The following is a 22,399-nucleotide window of genomic DNA, read 5'->3' as shown; positions in this document are numbered from 1 at the left end:
CTCTCGGATACTCGCGATTGTTTGCCTGCACAATTACGCCAGACGACTGGAATACCGCTGAAACGATTATACGAACGTGTTCGAAGGAGAATCAAATAAATCTGAACGTTCCCCTGAAACGTAATCTCCAGTCTTCGTTGTGTATCAGCATTCGATGAATCGTTGCGTAAACCTCGCCAGTATTCCCTTTGTACGCCAGCGATTCGAACGATGGTATGAAGCATCGTTTGGGCAAGTTACCTGAATTCTAGCGGCCTGAATTCAATCAATCTGAGATATAGGTATGTAACAGTTTACTCGACTTGAGATGTCCTCTCAGATTTTTATTTTGCTGTTCTCATTGAGGAGTTCTCTCTTGCGGTTCTTCTATGTGCTCCGAAATGAACGTTATATTTCAATAGATGTTATTAAAATGTAAATAGCTTTCGAATATTTAGTTTTATTATTCGATATAATTTTTCACTACCTTTTCTGCGTTCCATGCTTTTCATGAATAAAACGTTCTAACGCAGTATTATGTAAATACTGTTGGGGAAAAACTTTAGACGCATATAGCACTTCATCAAAACAAGCAAAAAAGTGTCAAGCGGCATTCGGTTCAAAAACTGCATGTTTCTGAGTTGCGAGATGTTTTTGCCAGTGAGACATTACCTTTGCAACATAAAGTACGTTCGATATGTCCCCAGTCCGCTTCAACGCACACTTTGACACGTTTTCTCATAGAAGCGCGCACACGTTGAATGAACCTCGGCATTTCTTTTATCTCTTGGCAGCAGATTTCTTGGATCAACTGCTGTTCGTTGTAATGAAGCAACTGGTTTATTATACGCTATACTTTCATTCACCAAACATCTCGTAACTTCGAAACTAATGGTTTTTGAACTCATGTTAATATAAGACGTCTTTGCTTGTTCTGACGAGTACCACATGCTCTTAAAGCTTTTCCCCGTCTTTTTCTACACTCTGTATATGTTAATATATATTAATTATAAAATACTTTAGAAAACATGTCTAAAAGGATATTTTACAAACGTGAAAAAGAAACGAATAGAACAGTATAGTTAAATAAAATTGAAGTTTGCTTAGCTATTTTTTGATTTGAAAGGAACAATAATTGAGGACGTATGCAAACAGGAAAGCAACTAAATCTCTATAGTAAATACGTTAAAAGCAAACACATTTGAGGCTGCTTTAAGACACGAATAAATTTATTAAGACGCGAATTCAGAATCATTTATTCATTGAAGCATAACTTATAATTATTGAAAACTTCGTGCAACTTAATGTTTCCAGTAAAAAGGACGTGGGTTACATTTACAAACAATAATAAGAGACCATTAATTAAAAAATATTACATTAATATTACATTTTATTTTCCCTATAAGTGATATTATTCTTTTTGAAATACAAAATGAAATCGTCGTAAGCAAAGAAGAGCATTCGAATTTTCTTCTATCCAAGAGATCATGTCTTCCTATGAATTCAATTATTGGAAATTCTACCGTGTATTACATCGCATCTTTCCAAATACGTGCACAATACCCATACTCTTGAAATATTTAACAAGATTTTATCATCGTTCGGTCTTTCCAGCGTGCTATGCAATTGATTTTCAAGTCATGAATTGCAGCATTATGGAAGAAAGGATTCAGCTCGCCTTCCCACGTTCTGTCCCGAAGACCGCGAGCAGTTGTGGTTTCAAAGAACATGTGGACGCGTTCTGGCGCGCGTACATGTTACCACGGAAAAGTTTGTATGAAGGGTAAACTGTTCATAGATCGTAGATAAGTATAGTCCACGCGCCAACGGCATTCCCAACCTCAGATACATGCACGGACACGAGTCTCGAGGGTTATGGGAACCTGACCGTTCTAATGTCACGTCTTGTCAGCAGCACGCGTGTAATATTGTTGGTCAAAGGATATTGCGACCTGAATATGAAAAACGTGTTCACCACCTTTCAACTTATTCTGCTTCGCGCATACGTGCGTTAAATTAGTCCTATAAAACGAGATTGAATTAAAATTTACAGACGCGACGTGTCTTTGCTTTGAAACATGTTGACTGACACCGCAAGTCAATGTTGTATATTGTAAAGAGTTCTTAAGTTATTTGGATTCAGGGAATTTCCAGTCGATTGTTATTTGTACACGTGACAGCAATAGCGTTATTACTTCCTGGATTCCAAGTTAAAGTGAAAAACTCTGATGTTTCTTTCCTCGTAAGAAAGTATACTGCTAATCGTAAAGATTCAAGACTTCAAGCGATACCTAGAATTGCATGCAACATTCTACGTTTTTCAATTATTGTAGGATTAAGGTAAGGGGCCCTTATCTCTTCAAATCTCCAACTTTAATTTGATTATAGAAAGATTTTAATATGCAAATTGCGAAGAACGACCTATCTTTCACCGTGTTTCTATATCGCTATAAATAAAATGAGCTATACATTTACTTTATGAAATTTCTTACGCGTATCATTTTCATTAATCTTCTGCTGATCTTGGGGAAGGATAAGAAGAGTAATTTATGCGCAAATACAATTACGAAAGAATAATTCGTTTTTGTCTATCTGATTGATTTAATCGGTCCTGGAATGAGTTGTTTATATCATAAAATTGTTTTCATTATCATAACGGTTTTTTGTTATTACAGTAGGGTACAATGTTGAGTAGGTAAAGCAGCTTGTTGATCAAACCATTTATATCAAGGAATAATACCTATGTTCATATTTCACTGACCTTGCTCCCATAAAATTACTACAGCGGAACGCACCTGTTATTCTATATGTTTTAAATATAAATAGTTTCTTACCTCATTTTACGCAATTTTCATCCTTGTTTTAAGCATCGTACATTGAGATATGATCGAAGATAATGCAATCTGGAAATGTTCCTGGTAAAAATGTGCAAGAGAAATATAGCCGTTAATTTAATTATGTTACATTAAAAATTGTAATAGATTTTTTTTCAGGTGTTAAAAATGCACATGAAAATAATATTCTTCTTTTTGCTATAATATGATAGGAAAAGAAATTCTTTATATATTTCTGTCCGTCTCTCGTGACTCGCTCGTCTGTTAGCATTTTTTCTTCATCTCGCAGATACTTCAATTTAAATGAGCGTAACTTCCTTTAAAAATAGGAAACTGTCCTTGCGGAAAGAATCATGACAAATCGTACAGTAAACAACGGGTACGATACAGCTTCAAGAACAAGAATGATTCGACAAGGTCTGGGGTGGAGCCCGAAGGGTGGGTGGCATCGTAAAAGCTGATGTTGGTTTCGTTGGTGGCAGAATTCGCTTTACGAGGACAAGCAGCTTAGCCAGCCTTTCCAACCGATATAATTCATCCACCGTGCCTCTTTACTCTGTGCAACATGCCTCGGCGCACTTCACGTGCTAACTGAAATTGGGAGGAACTCCTCACAACCCTTATTTATGGAATCACAGCTGTGTTGTTGAATCCGTTGTCGCGGTTTTATAGGAAAATAAGTTACCGGTCTCGCCGTTGCTCGCGATATCGACTCCTGCGTCACAAAATAAAAAGATTTATCTTTCCACAAGAATATTATCAAATACCTGTTTATCAGCTGCTACTTAATTGTTTTATATCACACAAGAGAAGTTTTATTATCATTTTTATTAGTCATATAGAAGTTAATTTTAATTTTTTCGAACGTTAAAAATCTTTCTATCTGTTAATAAGAGCGAGGTTAGTATAGAATAATTAACGCATTAAATTGCAGTTGCTGACGCCGTACATAGTAACCTTTATGTCCTCTCATGATTAATAATAGGACACATCAATTATCAATAATGCTGAGGAAATAAGGATTTCTTGTATTTGTTTCAAATAGGTAATAATAACAATTAATATAAAGTATAATATTCGAAAGCTAACTTTCCAAATGCTTGTCCTAGTCTTAAATGTAGAACCCTGTAGTGTTCTAGATCTCAGTAAAATTACCAAGCGTGAACATGTTAATTATTTTGTGCTACTTTCAAAATAAAGTACACGCATCGTGCTGATTGTCTGGAGAGGAGAAAAATTCGAAATTTGTAATATCACGGGTAAAATAATTTCTCCCCTGTATAAGTCCTGAAATATAAATATTTCCAAATATACTACTTCTAATAAAAATATCGTTAGATATAAAATAAATTCAATCGTCGTAGACATCCACGTTATATGGATTATTTATCGAATCGTATGCACGTTTTCATATTCCGTTACAGATTTTCTTCGTGAAAATGTTACGGCATTATCTATGATACAAGCTTTCCTCCATTCTTAGGCGAGGGAGGTTATGCGACCACGTGGAGAATTCTCCACCCTCGATTCTTATTTTCTCTGGTAGTCGGGAATCCAGTCTGGGTCTATGGTTCCGTGAATGTTGATACATCGCCAAGGATTTTGCATTTCGAATCCGGGATAAGAGGGTGGCATGGAAAAAGTCTGCTTTACGAACCCCACAAACCTGGCTTCATCCTCGAATAGACTTGCGAGAACGTATGCATTAGAATCAAGTGGAGATATGAAATTTTAGGTAGAAACGTAACAGACTTTGATTCTTTTCTCCCTTATTTTATGTAGATAACCATTTATTACGATTATCGTAGTAAAAATTCTTTTATTTTATTTTATTGTAAATTACGAATAGGATATTGCTAATCCAATAAAGATTCTTTCATAATTAAATTCTCTTTTATAATTACAGAAATACAGTCGATTGTATTTATAAAGAGATTCTGTAATGTATATATCTTCTTTTGATATAGATATTTTTTGATATCATAAATATTGTAATCTTCGGTTACTTTAGAATAGACTAAATCATCAAGCAGGTAAATCCAAGTTGTTAGCTTCCAATGTTTCTCGACAAATCCAATCCGAGGTAAATTAACAACCCGAGTAGATAGCAAATTTGTCTTACCGAGACGGAAAGTAATTACTCGAATTTTCGTAGTTGATCAACCACGCTCTTAATTACTGTGCCAACTAGTTCACTCAGATAACAGATAACAACAGAAGGTTTGCATACAATCTCGATGCTTTCAATACTATTTCATTCATAATGTAGTTACGCATATTCTCCATTACAAATTCTACATGTGGCAAGGCACTTTGATTACTATGCCAACTTTAATAATAGTCTGAATATAACTCCATTTCCATTATAGATATAGAGAAAGTTGAGATAATTCACCAGCAACGTAAGGAAGAAGTCGTATCATTAAAAAAATATTAATTTAATGCAACATGTATCCTTAAGTTGATTCTGAAACAGTTCACGGTAATTAACAGTGTTGATTATCTTGGAATAATTCCCAGTGAATTATATAATTACATGTCTTTCGTCTTTATTCAATTAAGAGGTGTATACAAAATTCTAATATCAATCATGTGAAGATCTGAAACTCGTAAAATTTGTGTTTAGTATGGTGTGAATATGTAAACAAATACCTTATTGTTTTCCTTTATTTATACTTATCCATAATCCAGATATAACTCAAGCATATTAACAAGATTTCTAAATACTAATGAAATTTGATTTACGCGAATATACTGATCGAACCTATCTATAGCGTAGATTACAAACTGAAGTAAAAAGGTTATAATCAATATTCCTTTTCTTGGAGCAAACGTTCTGCTTACAAAGACTCTAACTTATTGGAAATTATAAGCTACATGTTACGTGTATACACCACATATTCAGCCCCAAAATCCTCAACCAAATACACAATTCGACCATAACTCAATCTCAGTTGCCAATCATCTCGTTAGAAATACTTCGATAAACGTTTGCCATAGCTAACTCACTATTCCATCACTCGTTCGAGAATCCGGCCTGAATTTCACGCAATGTGTACACACAACTTCAGCTAACTTCCTGCAGAAGGCTAATAATAATCCGCGACTAACTCGCGGCGAGAGTGAAAATATGTATTTCATAATTCATAGCGGACGTGACAAAGGGTGGAAAGCAGACGCGAGAAGGGGCTGGTGGTGGGCTGGCAGCACGGCGAACAAATCGAATTCGGCGCAAATTAGCGCGAACGTGGGTGCGCGAATTCGTCTTGTTGTCACGAGAAATAATTGCCAGGAGGATTCCTATGGACCGGGATCGGACGGGAAAGGCGAGCCTTCCCCCGAGGTTATAATGCCGGGATGAAGCGCCCGAGGTTATTAGTTTAGGAAGCTGCAAAGTACTCTGAAACAAAGTCTCTCTGTCCCTCTACAAGGTAATCAATATACAAACGGGCGACCCTGCCTCCGTTTCAGCTCGTTGATTCAACCCGAACCGCCTGGCGAAGATCCCTTCGTCGAATTAGTTGCTTGCAAAGCATCGCTGTCGGGGATTCGACGTCAGAGAGCGATAGGTGATAAACCGTCTTTCCGTTCGACGGCCTACCAGAGACCAGACCTCGTCCTTCCCTTCACGTTATGACGGCCGTGTTTCCAGATTAATTGCGGAATTTCAATTACTCCCAGCCTCTAGACCGCGCCAAATGAAAATGCTAACGAGATAAAAATGCAACGACGCTTAATGCCGGGAGATTGAACGCGTTAATCGCGCAAATTGTCGGCCGAACGATGTTACCAACGTGAAACGCAGAGAGACCTTTGACTACGCTTAATGCGAAACATTTTATGCAGCTTTGCCGGATTACGTCTTCCGAAATTTCGTTTGCTTAAATACGGCGAAATAGGTCAGATGTTGACGACGCGTAAAAATGATTTATACAGATGTTGATATTCTACGGTGTTTCTGTTTGGATAGTAATAAACGAAACAAAGGATCCTTCTATTGTATATTCTAACTAGAAGGTTGACGGATTACGAATGTTTAATTAATATGTGTGAAGATCACAGGGCAAAGATACAACGAGTCACGTTTTTTGTTCTTCGGAACAATTGCAAAATCCAATGTTAAATACATACATACATGATACACACTGAAAATAAATTTTAGTCACGTGTCTCTGAAGTTTTTGGTCGTCTTTATTCAAAAAAAGGAACAGAGTTAATTAGCGAGTATTCGTTAAACAATTAACAACGAAATTTTTTAAATTCGAAATGAATTAGTTCTAAATTTTAATATATAAATATGTACATGTAAAAGGAGTCAAGAAACATGTACAAAGAATTTTTATAAATTCACGAACATCACAGATTCACGAAGAAAAAGGTGCAATACATAAAATTGATAAATTCGACATTAAAAAACGATTATGGTAATTTCTACCGAAGAAACGATTCGATTAACAAGATTAAGTATAAAAATATTAAGAAAAGAACTACAAATTTCTGTGAAGGAACCGTAGTATATAGAAGTCGTAACTCTCAATCGTAAAGCACCCTTTGCAGAAAATTTGCCAGCAATCCAAGCGATGCAATAACTCGGTCCCCTTTACGAACATCGATAACCGTTTTCATTTCACAGGGCCAGTTAGAATTATCGGTGAGGATCCCCTCAGTGTAATTCGTTGGTCGCTCAGCAAACGTCCTCGAACCATTACTGTCCGGTCTCACCAAACAAGCGATGTCTGTAGGTAATAAACCGTCTCCTTCCAGCTCATCGACGCAGCCGGTGAAATTATGAAACGCCTATTTGCCGCTCCCCTCGAAACATCGACTCCCTCGTTCACCGCTACAGCTTCTTTATGAGTTGGTTAATTTATCTTTGATATCGCTCGTTGGCTTTCCTCCCAATGCTGGAAGTATGGCGCAGAAACACGATTGAAACTTCGCCCAGGGAAAAATAAGAGAAGACGTTTTAATTTTCGTACCGTGTTCCGTCTTCTCTTACTTATCCCACCTACGTATTTACAACAAAAATATTCGTACACTTACGTATATCACGCGTGTTATATAAAAGATCTTGACATTTCATTAGAGCTATAACGAGACGCGATTGCCAAGATTATATTGGGGAGATTTGTATCTAATCTGAAAATATACATGGAAGGACAAGATACGTATTTACTGCAAACTTATATTTAGTACAGAAATTAGTATATTCGTGATACGAATATTCATTTTAAATCATATAAAAAGTATTAAAGATGGTCCCATTGTATATTGAAATTTATTAATATTGTGTACGATTGCCTGTTTAAATATTTAAATGATTTTTCATCTCTGCATGGTATTGTACTAAATATCTTATAACTTGCATATACAATTTTCAGAATTGTCGAAAATTCTATGTAATCATGATAGGTAGGTGTCATTACAATACTAATAAAATTTCAGACTGTTTCGTACAACACAAGTAATATATTCATAAAAGATGTCGATGAGTATATGAATACTTTCGCGAGTCACTGTACATGTAACCTTCGATAAAGAATTTTATTTAAGGATCGTCTTTCTCATCTGTCGTGCAATATATTGGAGTTAGTAATGCATACTTCTTTCTTGATACTTTCATTGCCTCGATTGTAAAAGATTTCTATGGACGACCGTGTATGCTTTTTCAACGTCTTTGCGTTTCTCTTTTGCCTGGTACGCTACTGCTTCGTTTACTAACTTTTTATCTTATTTTGTTACAGTCCAAGCAGCACAGCGCTGGGTTCGCTGGATCAACTGAAGGAGTACCTGACAACAGTGGGAACCTGCAAATGCGGTCTCGAGTGTCCGCTAAGACCTGAACAGGTCTTCAACTTCGACCCCAAGGTATGTTCGCAGTCATTTTTATTTGGGCTCAGTCACGATCGTTTCACGTATACCGTGCCTGTTAAATTGCTGCAATTATTGTCGTACGAGCATACGCGGCGGCTGTTAGTCATTTCAAACATCGGCATATTGTTCGAAGGCTATTTTCATAAAGAACTGCGCAAGCTTTATTTAGAGGCGAATCATAAGTTGCACGCGTATTGTGACCGATTCGATGAGCATGAAATATAGGTTGGAAAGAAACATTCACATTATAATTTTCTTTCGATGTTAGAGGCTCTGCATTATTGCTGCATCAGAGCATTCCATTCACGCTACATTATTTGAATCTATAATATTAAATATCAAAGCAATTAAATGATAACAAACGTTTTGAGATTATCTATTATGCAATTTCTACTAGATCAGAGACAGATTATTTAATTTTGAAGCATGCTGAGGCAATGCCATTGATAATCTTCAGCGCGTCAAATATAGAATACAAATTAAAAGGAAATAGTCTAAGCCTAAATGATTTTTGCGAATCACGTATGGCTCAGCAATATCGATTAAAAATTAAAGTAGAAAGCTACAATTAATATTCGATATGCAATCACAATGAAGGATAGGTAGAAAATTACTGAAATTCTCGAACAGCACTTTCACTGCAGTATCTACATGTTTAATGAACCGATCATGATATACTGTAGAAACCAACGAAAATTCCAAATTCATCAAGCACATATTTTAAATACAATTTCTTTTTCTGGTGCAATCGAACATTTTTCAAATACATTCGCGGAAAAAGGGATAATTTCCGTTGGCGGAATCGATATCCATCTTGGAGACGTCCTTAAGAGGCCGACCGCGATTTAAAGCAGCGGTCGATGAAACGCAATTTAAATAAATCAGCCGTGTAGTTTGCGACAAGAAGTCCGAATGGAAGAAACGAGGCTCGTAAAAAGCGCGGCGCGTACGTCGATGCCTGTCGCGAGTAAATCGCGAGTCGTGTAGCAAAACGACCAACGATGTTCTTGTCGTAATCTGGCCTGAGAAATCTCCGTGGCCGACGTTCCTCGTGCAATGAGTCAATACTCGATGTTGCGCGAGCGATGATGCTGTGTAAACGCGCGCGTGCAACGTCCGGTGAAAGAGAGAGGCGAAGAAGCGTGTAAAACGCACGGCAGACTGGCTGGAGAGCCGCGTCGAATCGACGATGCTCCTTTGGAATTCATTTCGCGTTTTCCTCGCGAACGATTCCATCGTCACGCGTCTCGCGCTAGTGAAAGTCTATGGGATGCATGACTCGTTGCAGCACAGCTACGCTTAATTGCGCTCAGTAGTCGAACATTGTTTGTCTATTTATCGGGTGTCTGTGGAGATATCATTAAGTGCGCGAAATGTTCACGTCGAATGCGTGGAATACGTGCAAATGGCGTTAGGCAAAATATTGAAAAGCTAACCGAAGAATGGAACAGGACTGACGAACTTCCTTCATTTTCTTAGGTTGTATTATACGTTTCATAAGTATCATAGTACTCGCATGTATATTTATTTATACGTATCAAGACATCTGGTCTCCTAGATAATACATAATATAATCCTATGTTTTTAAAGCTTATTGTATGTACATAATGTAAACCTTTCCACAAACAACAAAAGGATACTGTACATCAACACGACACAAACGATACGATTCGTCGTACATAAATAGACTGGGAATGTTTATGCGCTTCTGAAAAATTTACGAATTTTGTGCGAACGAAATGTACAAAATGTCTAGAGAAAAATATGTAGCGTAATATTTTACAGATGAAAGAAAATCCTATTTAAGTTCCCTTTGATTAATTCTTTTTATAATGATATGAATTTGTATAAACATTCAGTCTATTGCGAAACAATTATCTGTCAGCCAATAAGAAGAACTTCGTACATCACTTCGAACCAGCTTGTCGAACTATATTATTACTTACACCGCGGATTGTTATGTATTTATTGGAAATTTGATGCAAAAATCACGGAATGCATATAATATAAAGAATGCATATAGACGTATAAAATAGTCAAACTATAATATTCAGTAAATAAACCAATTGTCTATCATAGTTGCTTTTTTGTAATTAAATATAAATATCCGTAGTCTAATTATTACCACCGTTAATCCTCTGGAGGTTGTGTCAGACACGTCGCATTGACGAACTCGTCGAGAAGGTCTTAGAATTCTGAAAAATTCGGTCTCGTTCGAAGATCCCTTTACCTCAATCATTTTACTAATTCTAAGCAAAAACCTTCTAACGAATTGTTCTGACTGGCTCGGAATACGAAAGGAACAGGATGATAGAATAGCAAAAGAAGGAGTTGGTCCGTCAACAAACGATTACTCCGCAGCGAGTTAACCGGTTAACCGAGCGTAATTATCATCGGCGCGCCAATAAGTCCCGAAGAAGCTTCGCAGACCAAGCATTAACAACGTTAATTTGGGAGGCACACGGCGGCGCATTGGCGCACAAATTAAAAATTCACGAAACGGGACAAGAGGGTGGTTGAAGAATAAGCCAAAGCGCCCCGACAGACGGGCGAACGCGCTCATCAGTTTTGTTTAATTATTCCAGTAGCATGCGACGATATACGAGGAAAACGTATAATTATCCGTACACCTGCTTGCTAACCGCTCACTCAGCCGGTGCTTACCATCCCATTGCGTATGTACTATCTACAGTGCGTTAATGCGTTCCTTAATTAAACTTTATCGTGTAGCATCGGTCTACGGGAATTCATAGAAGCATCGATCCGAGTTGACCTGTCGACAACACGACGATCAACGTGCTAATAATTAATAATCATTTGCATATCTCTGACATGGTGGCGTGCTTACAATATAATCTCCAGCTGGGTTTATCACTTTATCGACCAATTATCGTTGCCTCCAGTCATTGTCTCGCGGTGACGATTTCGCCTGATCTCTCTGCGCCGAATTATCGATCACTCTGGGAGTAATAGCTTTCGATTAACAGCCCAGATTGTTACGTGTGTTTCCGTGCATGCCAATAAAGATATACTCGCCTGAAATTTCCGTGATGTTGACGCGCCTCGGTACGCTGATATATGCTCCGCAGGCATTTCACATGCTCGTGCGTTGCGTAGTTGGATTTCCGAGTTAAGTGACGGTGCAGTGATCTTTTAAAATACTTGAACACTTGGAACGTTAGTTCTTGAAGTTCTTGAATATCTTTCTCTCTCTCTTTTTTTTTTTTTTTGATAGAGATGTGAAGGAGTTTGGTAGGTTTATAAAATAGTAACGGCAATTTCCTATCTCGTGGAGCAAAAGTTTCAATTCTGAAACGAGTTTCTTAAGCTTTCCTTTTAAAAACAAAATTTTAAGTTGATTTTATAAATCTGGCATTCCCCAAGGTGTTCAAGTTCCACATTCCAAACGTAAATTTATTGCGATGCGGTATCGATCGACTGTGTCTGTTGGCAACTGCAAACAACATTATCCACGCTAATCACGAAGGGTCCGTCATAAATTAGACTCGTCGACGTTACAATTTCTATTACGTATGCGGCAGTAGGCGATTCGTCTCGCGAGACGAATTCTCGTCGCGTAACCAAGAGGACTGGTCGCTTCTGGCAACGGGCCGGCCAGATTGTATCTGTCTCGAATCTGCAATACAAACTCTCTATCTAGCTGTGTACAATGAGACTGCCAGTCTGGACATTGTATGATTTGAGGAAAAAGAGTAGCAAGGTACGTGCTACAAAATTGGCAACCATCAGGAAAAGAACCTCCTAGTTCCCTTTAGAGCGTTTCGTACGCTTTTAGAAAAAATATAAAATTACTATAATATATATATCAAATATAGAAGATATATAATCAAATAAAATATAATAACAGGTTAACACTAGTGAATTGGTCTTACGCGACTTGCAGTCAAATGTTTGAAGTACTAAACACGAGTATGGAATAGAACCTAGTAAATAACAGGTTTTCGCTGGTAAAGTGGTCTTATGTGCTTGGATTTAGGTAATTCACTAAACGAGATTTTATCATAGATACATATCCTAATAAAAATTTGCTATAATATCACAAACTTTATTTCACAAATGAGTATGTAAAAAATATTCTGCCCTGTAAAGTTTTTATTACTTAATAACTAACTTCTAATTGCATCTCTTTGAAGTAAAATGATATGCATACATAGAAAAACGCTAACTTCAATGTATTTTAAGGCACAGAGTTAATCGCTTTCAAATTATCCGCTTAAATTCCTACAAGTACTAAATACGGGTTCGTTGAACGCATTAAAGCAATAAATTCAATGATTCGATAAAACCACTCATAAACCCGTCTCCTTACAAACGGTCGAGTCGCGACCATTTAAGTCTTCATAAATCCATGGAAAGAAATTCAACGTATACACTATGGTTGCATAGGAATTCAGTGAACCACGAATTCGCTTTCCCTTTTCCTCGTCCATCGACGTTGCGTTATTATATCAACGTCGAATTAATCAGGCATCGTGTGCATTCACGAAGAGAGCCAATCGAACCAATTAAAACGAGCCGCATCGGTCGTAAGAACGAAGACTTAAAAATTCGCGGCTTCGACGAAAAATATCGAATCGATGGTATCGGGAGCACCGGGAACGGGCTTTCTGTTCGCGAATACCCAATTACAATGGTCAGACACCGTAACTATCCAACAATCTGAGCACCATATGTAGGAGACAGCCTTAACGTTTCCCCGGGAACCTTTGATTCGGCCCGATTCTTTATCGGGCCACCGGTGTTCCTGTCCAACGTTCTCTCCCTCGCGATGCTCCTTTTGTAGCAGCCGACGTTTCCGCCTATTGTTGCGTGTACACCGTGCGGAATCATCGAGCCACGGAGCGATTTCTCAGTTTCCTCGTAGGTAGACACAGACCGTACCAGAGCGAGCAAAGCGGAGTGCGCTCTCCGTTCGAGCAGGAAGTTTGCACAGAGGTCTGCAGCTTTGCTCTACGAAACGTTTTCGGTGGAATCGTATCGTAGATGGAGTTTGCACGGAATAGGTAACGTTGGACAAATTATTGAAACGTTAGACGAATTGCTGAAACGATCCATTGTACGCATCGTGTCGACGAAAGGGGAGAATGGTTTGAATTAAAACAGAATCGGTGATCAGTTGGTGAATGAAATCGTTCGCGGAGGAGCTACCGTGAATAGACGGCATTGTTTCCGATTTGGATGGAGGATGTACTAGATGAAGGCTAAGATCAAGAGTGTATCACGGATTAGCGTTTGAGTATGTTGAATGAAAAATTCATTGCGTATGTATTTTAGAGGCCTTGGAATAGTCTGACGCATCGAGTACTGAGGCACTTTTGATATAAATAATTGTTATCGATGGTGAGGAAATATTCTACGATGTAAAATACTTGATATATTATGATAAATATTCTCTCTATATATTATGATAATTATTTGTGAAGATAGTTGAAAGGAAAGGAAAAATAAATTATTTCGATAGAATTGATACATTAGAATTTGATAGTAATATTTTCATACGTGTAATACGTGTTAAAGAGTTTGTCTCGCTGGAATTAAAATATAAATAGTTACAACGCAAGTTTGTTCAGCTTTCGTAACTCTTTTTGAAAATACATGATCTTATTTTTGCAGTCATATCAACGTGCTATTCGAAATTAATTAAATTGCTAATTGCTTTCACGAATAAAAAATCAAATTAATAACAAACACTATTTCTTTTTTACAACGATATATAGTTATTTCGACGTGTCGTAACTATTACCATTTTCATCGAAAAGAGAAACATATTTGACGCGTGACATAAAGTTTAAGTTACTCGAAATTGAATATATCAAAAATACACATGTATCACGAGAACTTGTATGGTATTTAATAGAATAACAAATCTGCAGAAGCTATTTACAAATATCTTCATTATGTTCCATAAATATTCGAGATGTATTACTTTCAAAAACACGATCCCTAAATACCTGGAAACAACAGGAGCACCATAAAAATACCAATAGCTTGGAAACAAGGTATCTCGTACTGAAATCGCACCTGAAGTTATGCCCCGTCTTTCACAAATTGCTCTTCGCAATGACTACAAATTGCCTTTTAGCACTTGGTGCTAATACCAGTTACATCACATTAAACATCCGTCAAGTCGGTTTATCTTTCAACTTGGGTTGTAATTCATACGCGAAAACTTTACCGAACTGTATCGTATTATTACCTTGGAAACAACTCGTAAAACGTAGAAACCGTAAAACGTGGTCGTTTAAATGTGTACTAACAATAAGTTTAACGTTTTGGCTCGATGGTAAAAATTGCGAAATCCCGGCGGTCGCGTCGACAACTTCCTTGACAGCAGGCATTCGCGTTGAATTGCATTTCTGGAGTCTGCAGCCGTAGCAGCACGGCTGAAACGTAAACGTGGCGAACAATTCTAATCTCGCAGACTGACGGTTCGACAAGGTGCTGTGCACGTCGTTGCCGCGAGTCCAAACACACGAGATGGCTCGCTTCTCTTCAGAGGAGTTAGTTTATGGAGTTGTTGCTATTCATTATCACCGTCACGGGCCCGAATGGCTCGGCTGTGTCTCGACGGATGTATTAGCGAGTGCTTAAGCGAACGCACGAGTTACACCATGACGTTAACAAAGGGTAACCGAGCACCCTTTTATTACATCGAGCTCGTCTTGTTTAAGCCCGTGCGTAAGTAATTTGCTTTAATGAATTTGCATCCTCTCCCGTTGCGAGGCGCACGCGTACGTCGTTTTCTTCATTCTCTCTCTCTCTCTCTCTCTCCCCCTCTCTTTCCCTTTTGTGTTTTCTCGCGAGCCTTGGGTCATATTGGATTAGCAACGTCTTCGAAAGGCAGTCTCGATTTATGACCGACTCTTTGTTATCTCGCGAGATAATCGACGAAGAAAATAATGCCTGCCAAAGCGACCTTTGTCTATGGTACTCGTGACGTGAATGGATCTTGGGTGTTGGATCTTAGCATTGAAAACGTCCAAAATAGAAGAAATTGAGTTTGGCTTCATTATACGAACAGTTGGTAATTATTCACTACGTCTAAACAATTATCTTCGTCTGACTTTATAAATTATAGTCTCCAATTTAATCATCATTTTTAAAATTGTTTAGCTACTTTTAAATGACGCTAAATTTTATATTTATAAATTATTATTTCGCTACGATCGCCGCTTAAACTTTCAAACGCTATCCCTGAACGTCGATCAAACGATAAACCAGAATTGGAGGGAAAAGCGCGACAAAACGGGCACGAAATTACATCGCCGCGTCGGACAAAGAGGCAACTTTTCGCCGGGACGACGCGATGCGAGAAAAAGGTAAGCCAGCATCGAATTACTCAACCCCTTCTGCATGGTCGAGCACCGTTCTGCAAATTCCATTGAATTCGAGGCACGACTTCCGGGTTCGCCGCGTTTCAAAGGTGCACGCCCTTTAAAGCGAGTCGATTTTTAATTTTCAATCGAGCGCTGAGCATCCGTCGCCGATTAATTCCCTAAAAGAGGAGACAGAGAGAACAGAGAGAAGGCGATGAAAAGAGAAGATAGAGATAGAGAGAGAGAGAGAGAAACATAGCGTGGAACGAGAACAAGGTATGACTTTCGTGGATAAGACGACGAAGCCACGGCACAAAAGAGCCTCCGCCTCAAAGAGCGGTCTTTGTAATCGACTGGAGCCATCGGCAGGGAAACGAACTTCGCTTGTACAAAGAAAGTAATCTTGTACGGTGTCTCGGTGGAAAAGGATCCAGTCGTTGGCTGGCTGGCTGGCGAACCGCACAAAGTTTTCGCTGGGAAAAAGAGAAAACGGGACCGAGGACCGCCGGAGGAGGCGGAATTCGCGACGGATCCCCCTTTGTAATTGGCAAACGGTCCCGGATGAAGAGCGCCACGAATAAGTCGTTCGACTTTGATAGTTCGCTGCAACTTTATGACTGCCGAACTGAGAGCCGCACCGTGCACACCACCAATAGAGAATCCTATCGGGTACGTTTGCGTCTTTGTTAGCTCCGGCTCAACGGAAATATCCTGACGTCTCGGAATTTCTTTGCTGGAATTTCCCTGGAATTCTCGAATCGAGCTGGCCTGTTCTTCGCGGTAACCGCGTGCCAATTTATATTCATGCTCGTGCTTGTATTGTATGTCCAGGGGATGTTGAATGGATTGAACGGGCAAAGGTTGCGATGGAATTTTTCGCCACGCGACTTGTTTCCTGCTTTATATTCTCGGAAAATTGTTGGGAAATGTTGGACAGAGTTAAATTTTACGTACATATTTTAACTTTTATAGAAACCTGTTACGAATATATTACGTATGTTGTAGGAAACGTTATGAAGTTTCATTGGCAGTATAATGAGCAGACTGCCGATGTTTATGCATTTATAGAAAAATTTTAATATCTAAAAATACCTGCTATATAATACATAGAAATATATAGAAATATGTGAAATGTCCAAAGTGAAGTATTTTTTATAATATTTAGAAGATAAAATAAATTTGTAGTTCGATTCGAAATTTGGAAATATTTTCTTAATACATATATTCCATAAAAGTTTTGCACGATAAATGTTCAAATATTTTTACGAGTACGTATTGACCATATAGATGTATCGCCATTGCATATAGCGATTAAATGCTAAATAGTTCATTCAATTTTTACTCTTTGTGAAGTCTTTAGTAATCCTGTCAGAGAAGGATCTTCTACAACTTTATGTGTAGTACTCATAGTATTTTTGAATTTTTATCGTATGAACGAATTTTTCATGTTGAATAAAAGGCGCGCTAAATCCTCCTTACTGGGATGAATGGCGCTTTAATTAAGAACCTTATATGAAATTTAAATTTTTAGTACGATGAATAACTTTCGTTCAGATTCGTTTTTAAAATAATCCACGCAATTAGAAAGGGATACACACAAAGAAACCGTGATCTTCATAAATAATTCGTATATAACACGTTATTTTAATTGTTATTCAAAAACAATTGGTATTCGGTGCAAAAACGAGTTTTATATGAAATTCCCTCGCTATGTTTGTTTGAATATGTATACTTTCAATAAATTCGTATTTTACCACACATACTTTCGTATCATACGGATCACATGGCACAATTTTTCTTAAGACAGTCGTGCTTCTTTAGGATTTACATTTCTCATTTTAGAATTCGTACGCATGAGAGGATGCTTTCTGTGTTGCAGCAAATAATAGGAAAATTGCAACGAGCTGGTAAATTTTGCACATGCACGTACAATTATTTCCTCAGAGCGAAAAGCATGACTCGATGTTTTTCTTACATATTCCGCAATTAACAAACTGTATAAATAGTTCGAAGAAATAACAATTAAAACTTCCCTCGAACCCTTCGTTCCGCGTTAATTCTGGAAAAACTTTCGGCTTCGTTAAGCGGAGAGACGTTCTACGCTCATGCGCTTAATTTCTCGATGGAGGATGATTAATTGCAGATCTTCTAGTCGAACAGATTATAATTTCAAATTTCATTCAAATTACTTTAACAATTTTCAATTAAAGAATCCTAAAGGACGAAAGGATTACCATTTAGTCTTTTTCCAAACGTCGGATTATCGAACGAGAAAGATAACAAATTGAAGCAAAGAGAATAAAAATGATTCGAGTGTGGAAATTTGAACGAGCAAACGACGTCAAGTATTTTCGACGTTTGACAGTAAAGGAATTAAGGTCGCAACATTTTCATGCTGTGAAATATCGTCGACGAAACTCTCGTGCTACGTACTGTACTTGACGTGTAAAACGTGTTCTGGTTCTAGATTACGCATACATATATACACACACGATCCACGGATATCGTGCACTCCCGATAATTCCGAGGATAATTCGATTTTCTCCGAATTGCCGAGCTTGCTCCGTTCAAATTGAATTTCTATTAATAAAAACGGATATCGGTCGCTTGTGTGTACACCCACCCTCCGCACCCTCCGTCTTCTCCTCGCTAATTCTTGGCTTTCTCCGTCCTTCTTTCGATATTACCCCTTTTTCCTGAACTCGCAATTTTTCTCCGCTGCTCCAACCACACCTCTTTTTCTTTCTTATTTCCAATTATTTCTACTTGTTACCTCGTGACTCTGTTCACCGTTTATTCTCCCAACATCTACATACATTTTCATTTCGTTGCTGCATCCTTATATTCCTCTCTTTTGTTCCTCGATATTTTTCTCTTCTTTTTAACTTCCCGGAATTCTCCTTACCCCTTCCGATCAAATTTGCTTGCTGTCAGTTTTCTTCGTTAGACCCTTATTTTCTTAACAACCACTATTGCGTTTTGCCCCGTCGTTCCCCTCGTTCCGATCTCTCTTTATTCAGCATTCACGCGTATGCTTACGATTTTCACTTATTTTCCTCCGTCTCCACCCTTTCCACTTTCAACCGAACCTTCCTCAGCCCCTTTGATCTGTAGTTTCTTCTTACATCGCCCGCCACAATGCCTTTCTTCATTTCCAATTACTTTTACTAGCCACCTCATCCCTCTTCATCTTTTCATTTTCTCAATTTCTGCCTCCGCCTCTCACTCTTCTTCTTCTTCTTCCTCTTTCTCTCTTTCTCACTTCCTCTTCTTAAAGTCTCTGTCTATTTCTTCTCGCGTTTCCCAGTTTCTTCCTCGCCTTGTCCGCCGTAACTTTCTTCCTTTTCCTCCGAACGCCCACTCTCAGTCTGTTCCTTTCTTTTACCTCCTCCCCGAGAGCCACCACCCTCTTCTCGTCGTTCAATCTCCCTGTCATCCTGCCAGTCTACCGCGACGTATAAATTTATTGCTCTCATTAACTTGAAATATGGCATCGAGTACGCTCAAAGTTTATGAACGTTAATGTGACCGCGATGAATTAGACCACAGGCCGGTCGTCGTTCAGGCGATGCTAGCCGCACCAACACCCCTCTTCCATCGAGGAAATCCTATTTGACGAGAGTACGATCCACGGAAGACGATGGGGAAACATCGTCTCCGGTACTGTTCCTCCAACATCAATCGGACCATCGATGAGCTTTTCCAGTAACAATTTCAAGACAATCCGCTCGTTTTCGATACGCTTGGCCTTACTGCTTCGTTTCCATTTCAATTGAATACTACAGGAAAAAAAACATGATACATTTTTACCGATTTTTTTTTTATTTTAATGTCACTTTATAGCTAAAATAGAATATTTTAGTACGACGAGATGCAAGATTATGGTGATGTAAATCAGAGTTTTGAAAATCTGCAGTTGGCCGGGTTATATTATTATATTTAAAAATATATATAATATTTAAAAATATTATCGCATTAGTTTCATAACTAATTATTTAGATTCGTTCCAAGCATTTGGACAAAGCAAAAAAAAATTCTACTATAAAAGAGAATCATAGTAATTAATTTATAAATTAGGCAAAAGATGCAAGAATTGATACAACGTATAATGAAGAATAACGTAACATGCGTAATAGATAATAACACGATATAAAGAATAATAACGTAGCATCTTTATATCTCACTAATTACTCGAAAGTGAATGCAAGAGAAAGGAAAATGATATGTATTATCACCATTATATTGCATTATCATGTATCTTCGTGTTCGTATCTATGTTTTACATGTATCTATGTACCGATCATAATTGGATTCGAACGATTAAACGCAAAGCATGCATGCACATTTGCAAAATTGCATGGAATAAGCTTAAATAATATTATCACTTTCGAAACGGCTGAGATCGTAGCCGGGCCATTCATATGCAAATACTGCGAGTTAACAGATGCTACCTATTTACGTGTAATCATCCGTATTCAGCTGCCAATTACGTGGATATTTTCCTATAAACGACAGCTCGACGCTGCGCAATTATGCTTCGAACTTCCATAGCCTTCTATACTCTTAACGGACAGGCGGATCTAAAAGCGCTAATAAGAAATAATCACATTTGTGAAATTAAATAGTCACGCTCGATACACGCGTGTATTCTCTTCTATTCAAGCTTCGATCATTTTCTCTATTCGAGAATGTCAACGATTCGCTTGGAACATAATTCAACTATAAACACGTCGACGAGACCGATTTACGGGGACGTTTAAAAACGCATTAGCTCGCATCAGGGCAATGCGACCAAGCGACTTGTCACTCGACTAGTTTCGCCAGTGCCATTGACGTCGATTACCTCTTCCAACAGTTTTCCGACAACGGATTGGTTTTCATTATCGCCTCGAAGCTGCCATTGGAAAATTACATTTGGACCGCAATGAAAGTATTCGAAAAGGATCTGGCACGAGTAAATGCAGCCGTCACGGATGTAAATAGATTTATTAGATTATCTGCGCTGTAATTTCTCGAAGGACCCGCAGGTTCGGGGAGTAGGAGAGAAAGAGCCGCGCTGTCGGTCGACAATTAAATTTCCCCTACAAAACGGTATTAAAAACGGCGTGGAAAAGCCGGCGCAAGTGACCTGTGAAGCGATCGTTAATGCGATTTCAGTTCCGTTCGGAGGTTATCTCTCGAGAGAAGAGAAAGAGAGCGGTGAAAGGACATGGAACGAGGAGAGTCAGAGGGGACGGAGAGGAATGGGTGAAGGTGGCGCGGCAGCACCCCCGCGGCTGCATCACGAGGGGCTGCATCGCAGCGTATTGAGAGAGCATGAGTAGTAGAGAGGAGGGCATTGCCGGGGACACTTGAGGTGAATGTTTTGCGAATGGTCGGTAGATGTCTGGTTTGCTCGAGGCTGATATCGACCTGGGTCTCGAGTCTGGAGCCGCCGCCTTCGACCCCCTCTACTGTTCTCTACCAACACACCATCACCGATTCACCACCGGAACAGACTGACTCTACCACCAGCGTATTCACCGGCACCGACATCAAGAGGCTTGCTCTTGCACCGCTCAAAGTTCATGTCCGTTTCATATGTCTCACCTCTCGTCCCTTCACAGATTCCTGCGTTCCATCTCGCTCTCCTGCGCGTCGACCCTACGGCGATCCGTTTCTTCCTCCCTCGACACCCTCGCCGCTTTGTCCCTCTCTTGGTTGCTTGTCCATTCTCGTTGCTCTGCCTCGTCCCGACGTTTCGCTTGTTCGTCTCCGCCGTGAACGTCTCTCCTTTAAACTCCCGGGACTTGCTTGGCCCACCCTGGCTGCCAGCTTTTCACCCCTTTCCAAGCCTCGACTTGAACCCCGTACCCGTTCGATTTATTCCTCTGTTGCTCGTAAAGAAGAGGTTCCAGACCCATTCTGATACGTGGTCGATCCTACCGCGCTCCTGCGATTTGATCCTTTGGATTCTGATTCCTGCGCGATTCCTGCGAGACCTGGATTGAAATCGAACGGTGGTAGGGGGGATTTAAAGTGCACAGTCGAATTGATTCTCGAGGACAGAGCCGAAGGCGGGGGTTCCGGATGTCAGCCATGACTGCGTAGAAATTGATTCCTAGTTTCATTGTTCCTTGCTAGAAATCGTCACAGGAATAATGGAAATTAAAAAATAAACGAAGAAAGGATCGAGAAGCTTGCGCAAGTAAGAAAACAAAAGGGAAAACAATTTCTGGAGTATTTCACTGTTAATTTCGCTTAAATCTCTCTTTTCGTTTGGCTAACACTCCTCGTTTCAAGTTCATCGAGAATATTTCCAAGGCAACATATGATCAAAGTAAATGATCCGTGAGAGACAGCTGACGGCCTATCAATTAATGAAATCTTGCCTCT

General features: G+C 38.9%; 1 protein-coding gene across 2 annotated transcripts in view; it reads left to right on the top strand.

The window, feature by feature from the left end:
- LOC100646174 (nuclear receptor coactivator 6) overlaps window positions 1-22,399 on the top strand; it is a 381,486-nt gene that overhangs the window by 255,069 nt on the left and 104,018 nt on the right. For both annotated transcript variants that reach the window (XM_012308030.3, XM_020862847.2), the window contains exon 2: window positions 8,558-8,681. In XM_012308030.3, the coding sequence (XP_012163420.3) occupies window positions 8,558-8,681 (124 nt within the window). The remainder of the gene's footprint in view (window positions 1-8,557; window positions 8,682-22,399) is intronic.

This window comes from Bombus terrestris, chromosome 4 (genome assembly GCF_910591885.1).
Source record: "Bombus terrestris chromosome 4, iyBomTerr1.2, whole genome shotgun sequence".
NCBI classification, from domain to species: domain Eukaryota; kingdom Metazoa; phylum Arthropoda; class Insecta; order Hymenoptera; family Apidae; genus Bombus; species Bombus terrestris.
The sequence above is the reverse complement of the archived record's forward strand: the minus strand, read 5'-3'. Positions and strand labels throughout refer to the sequence as shown.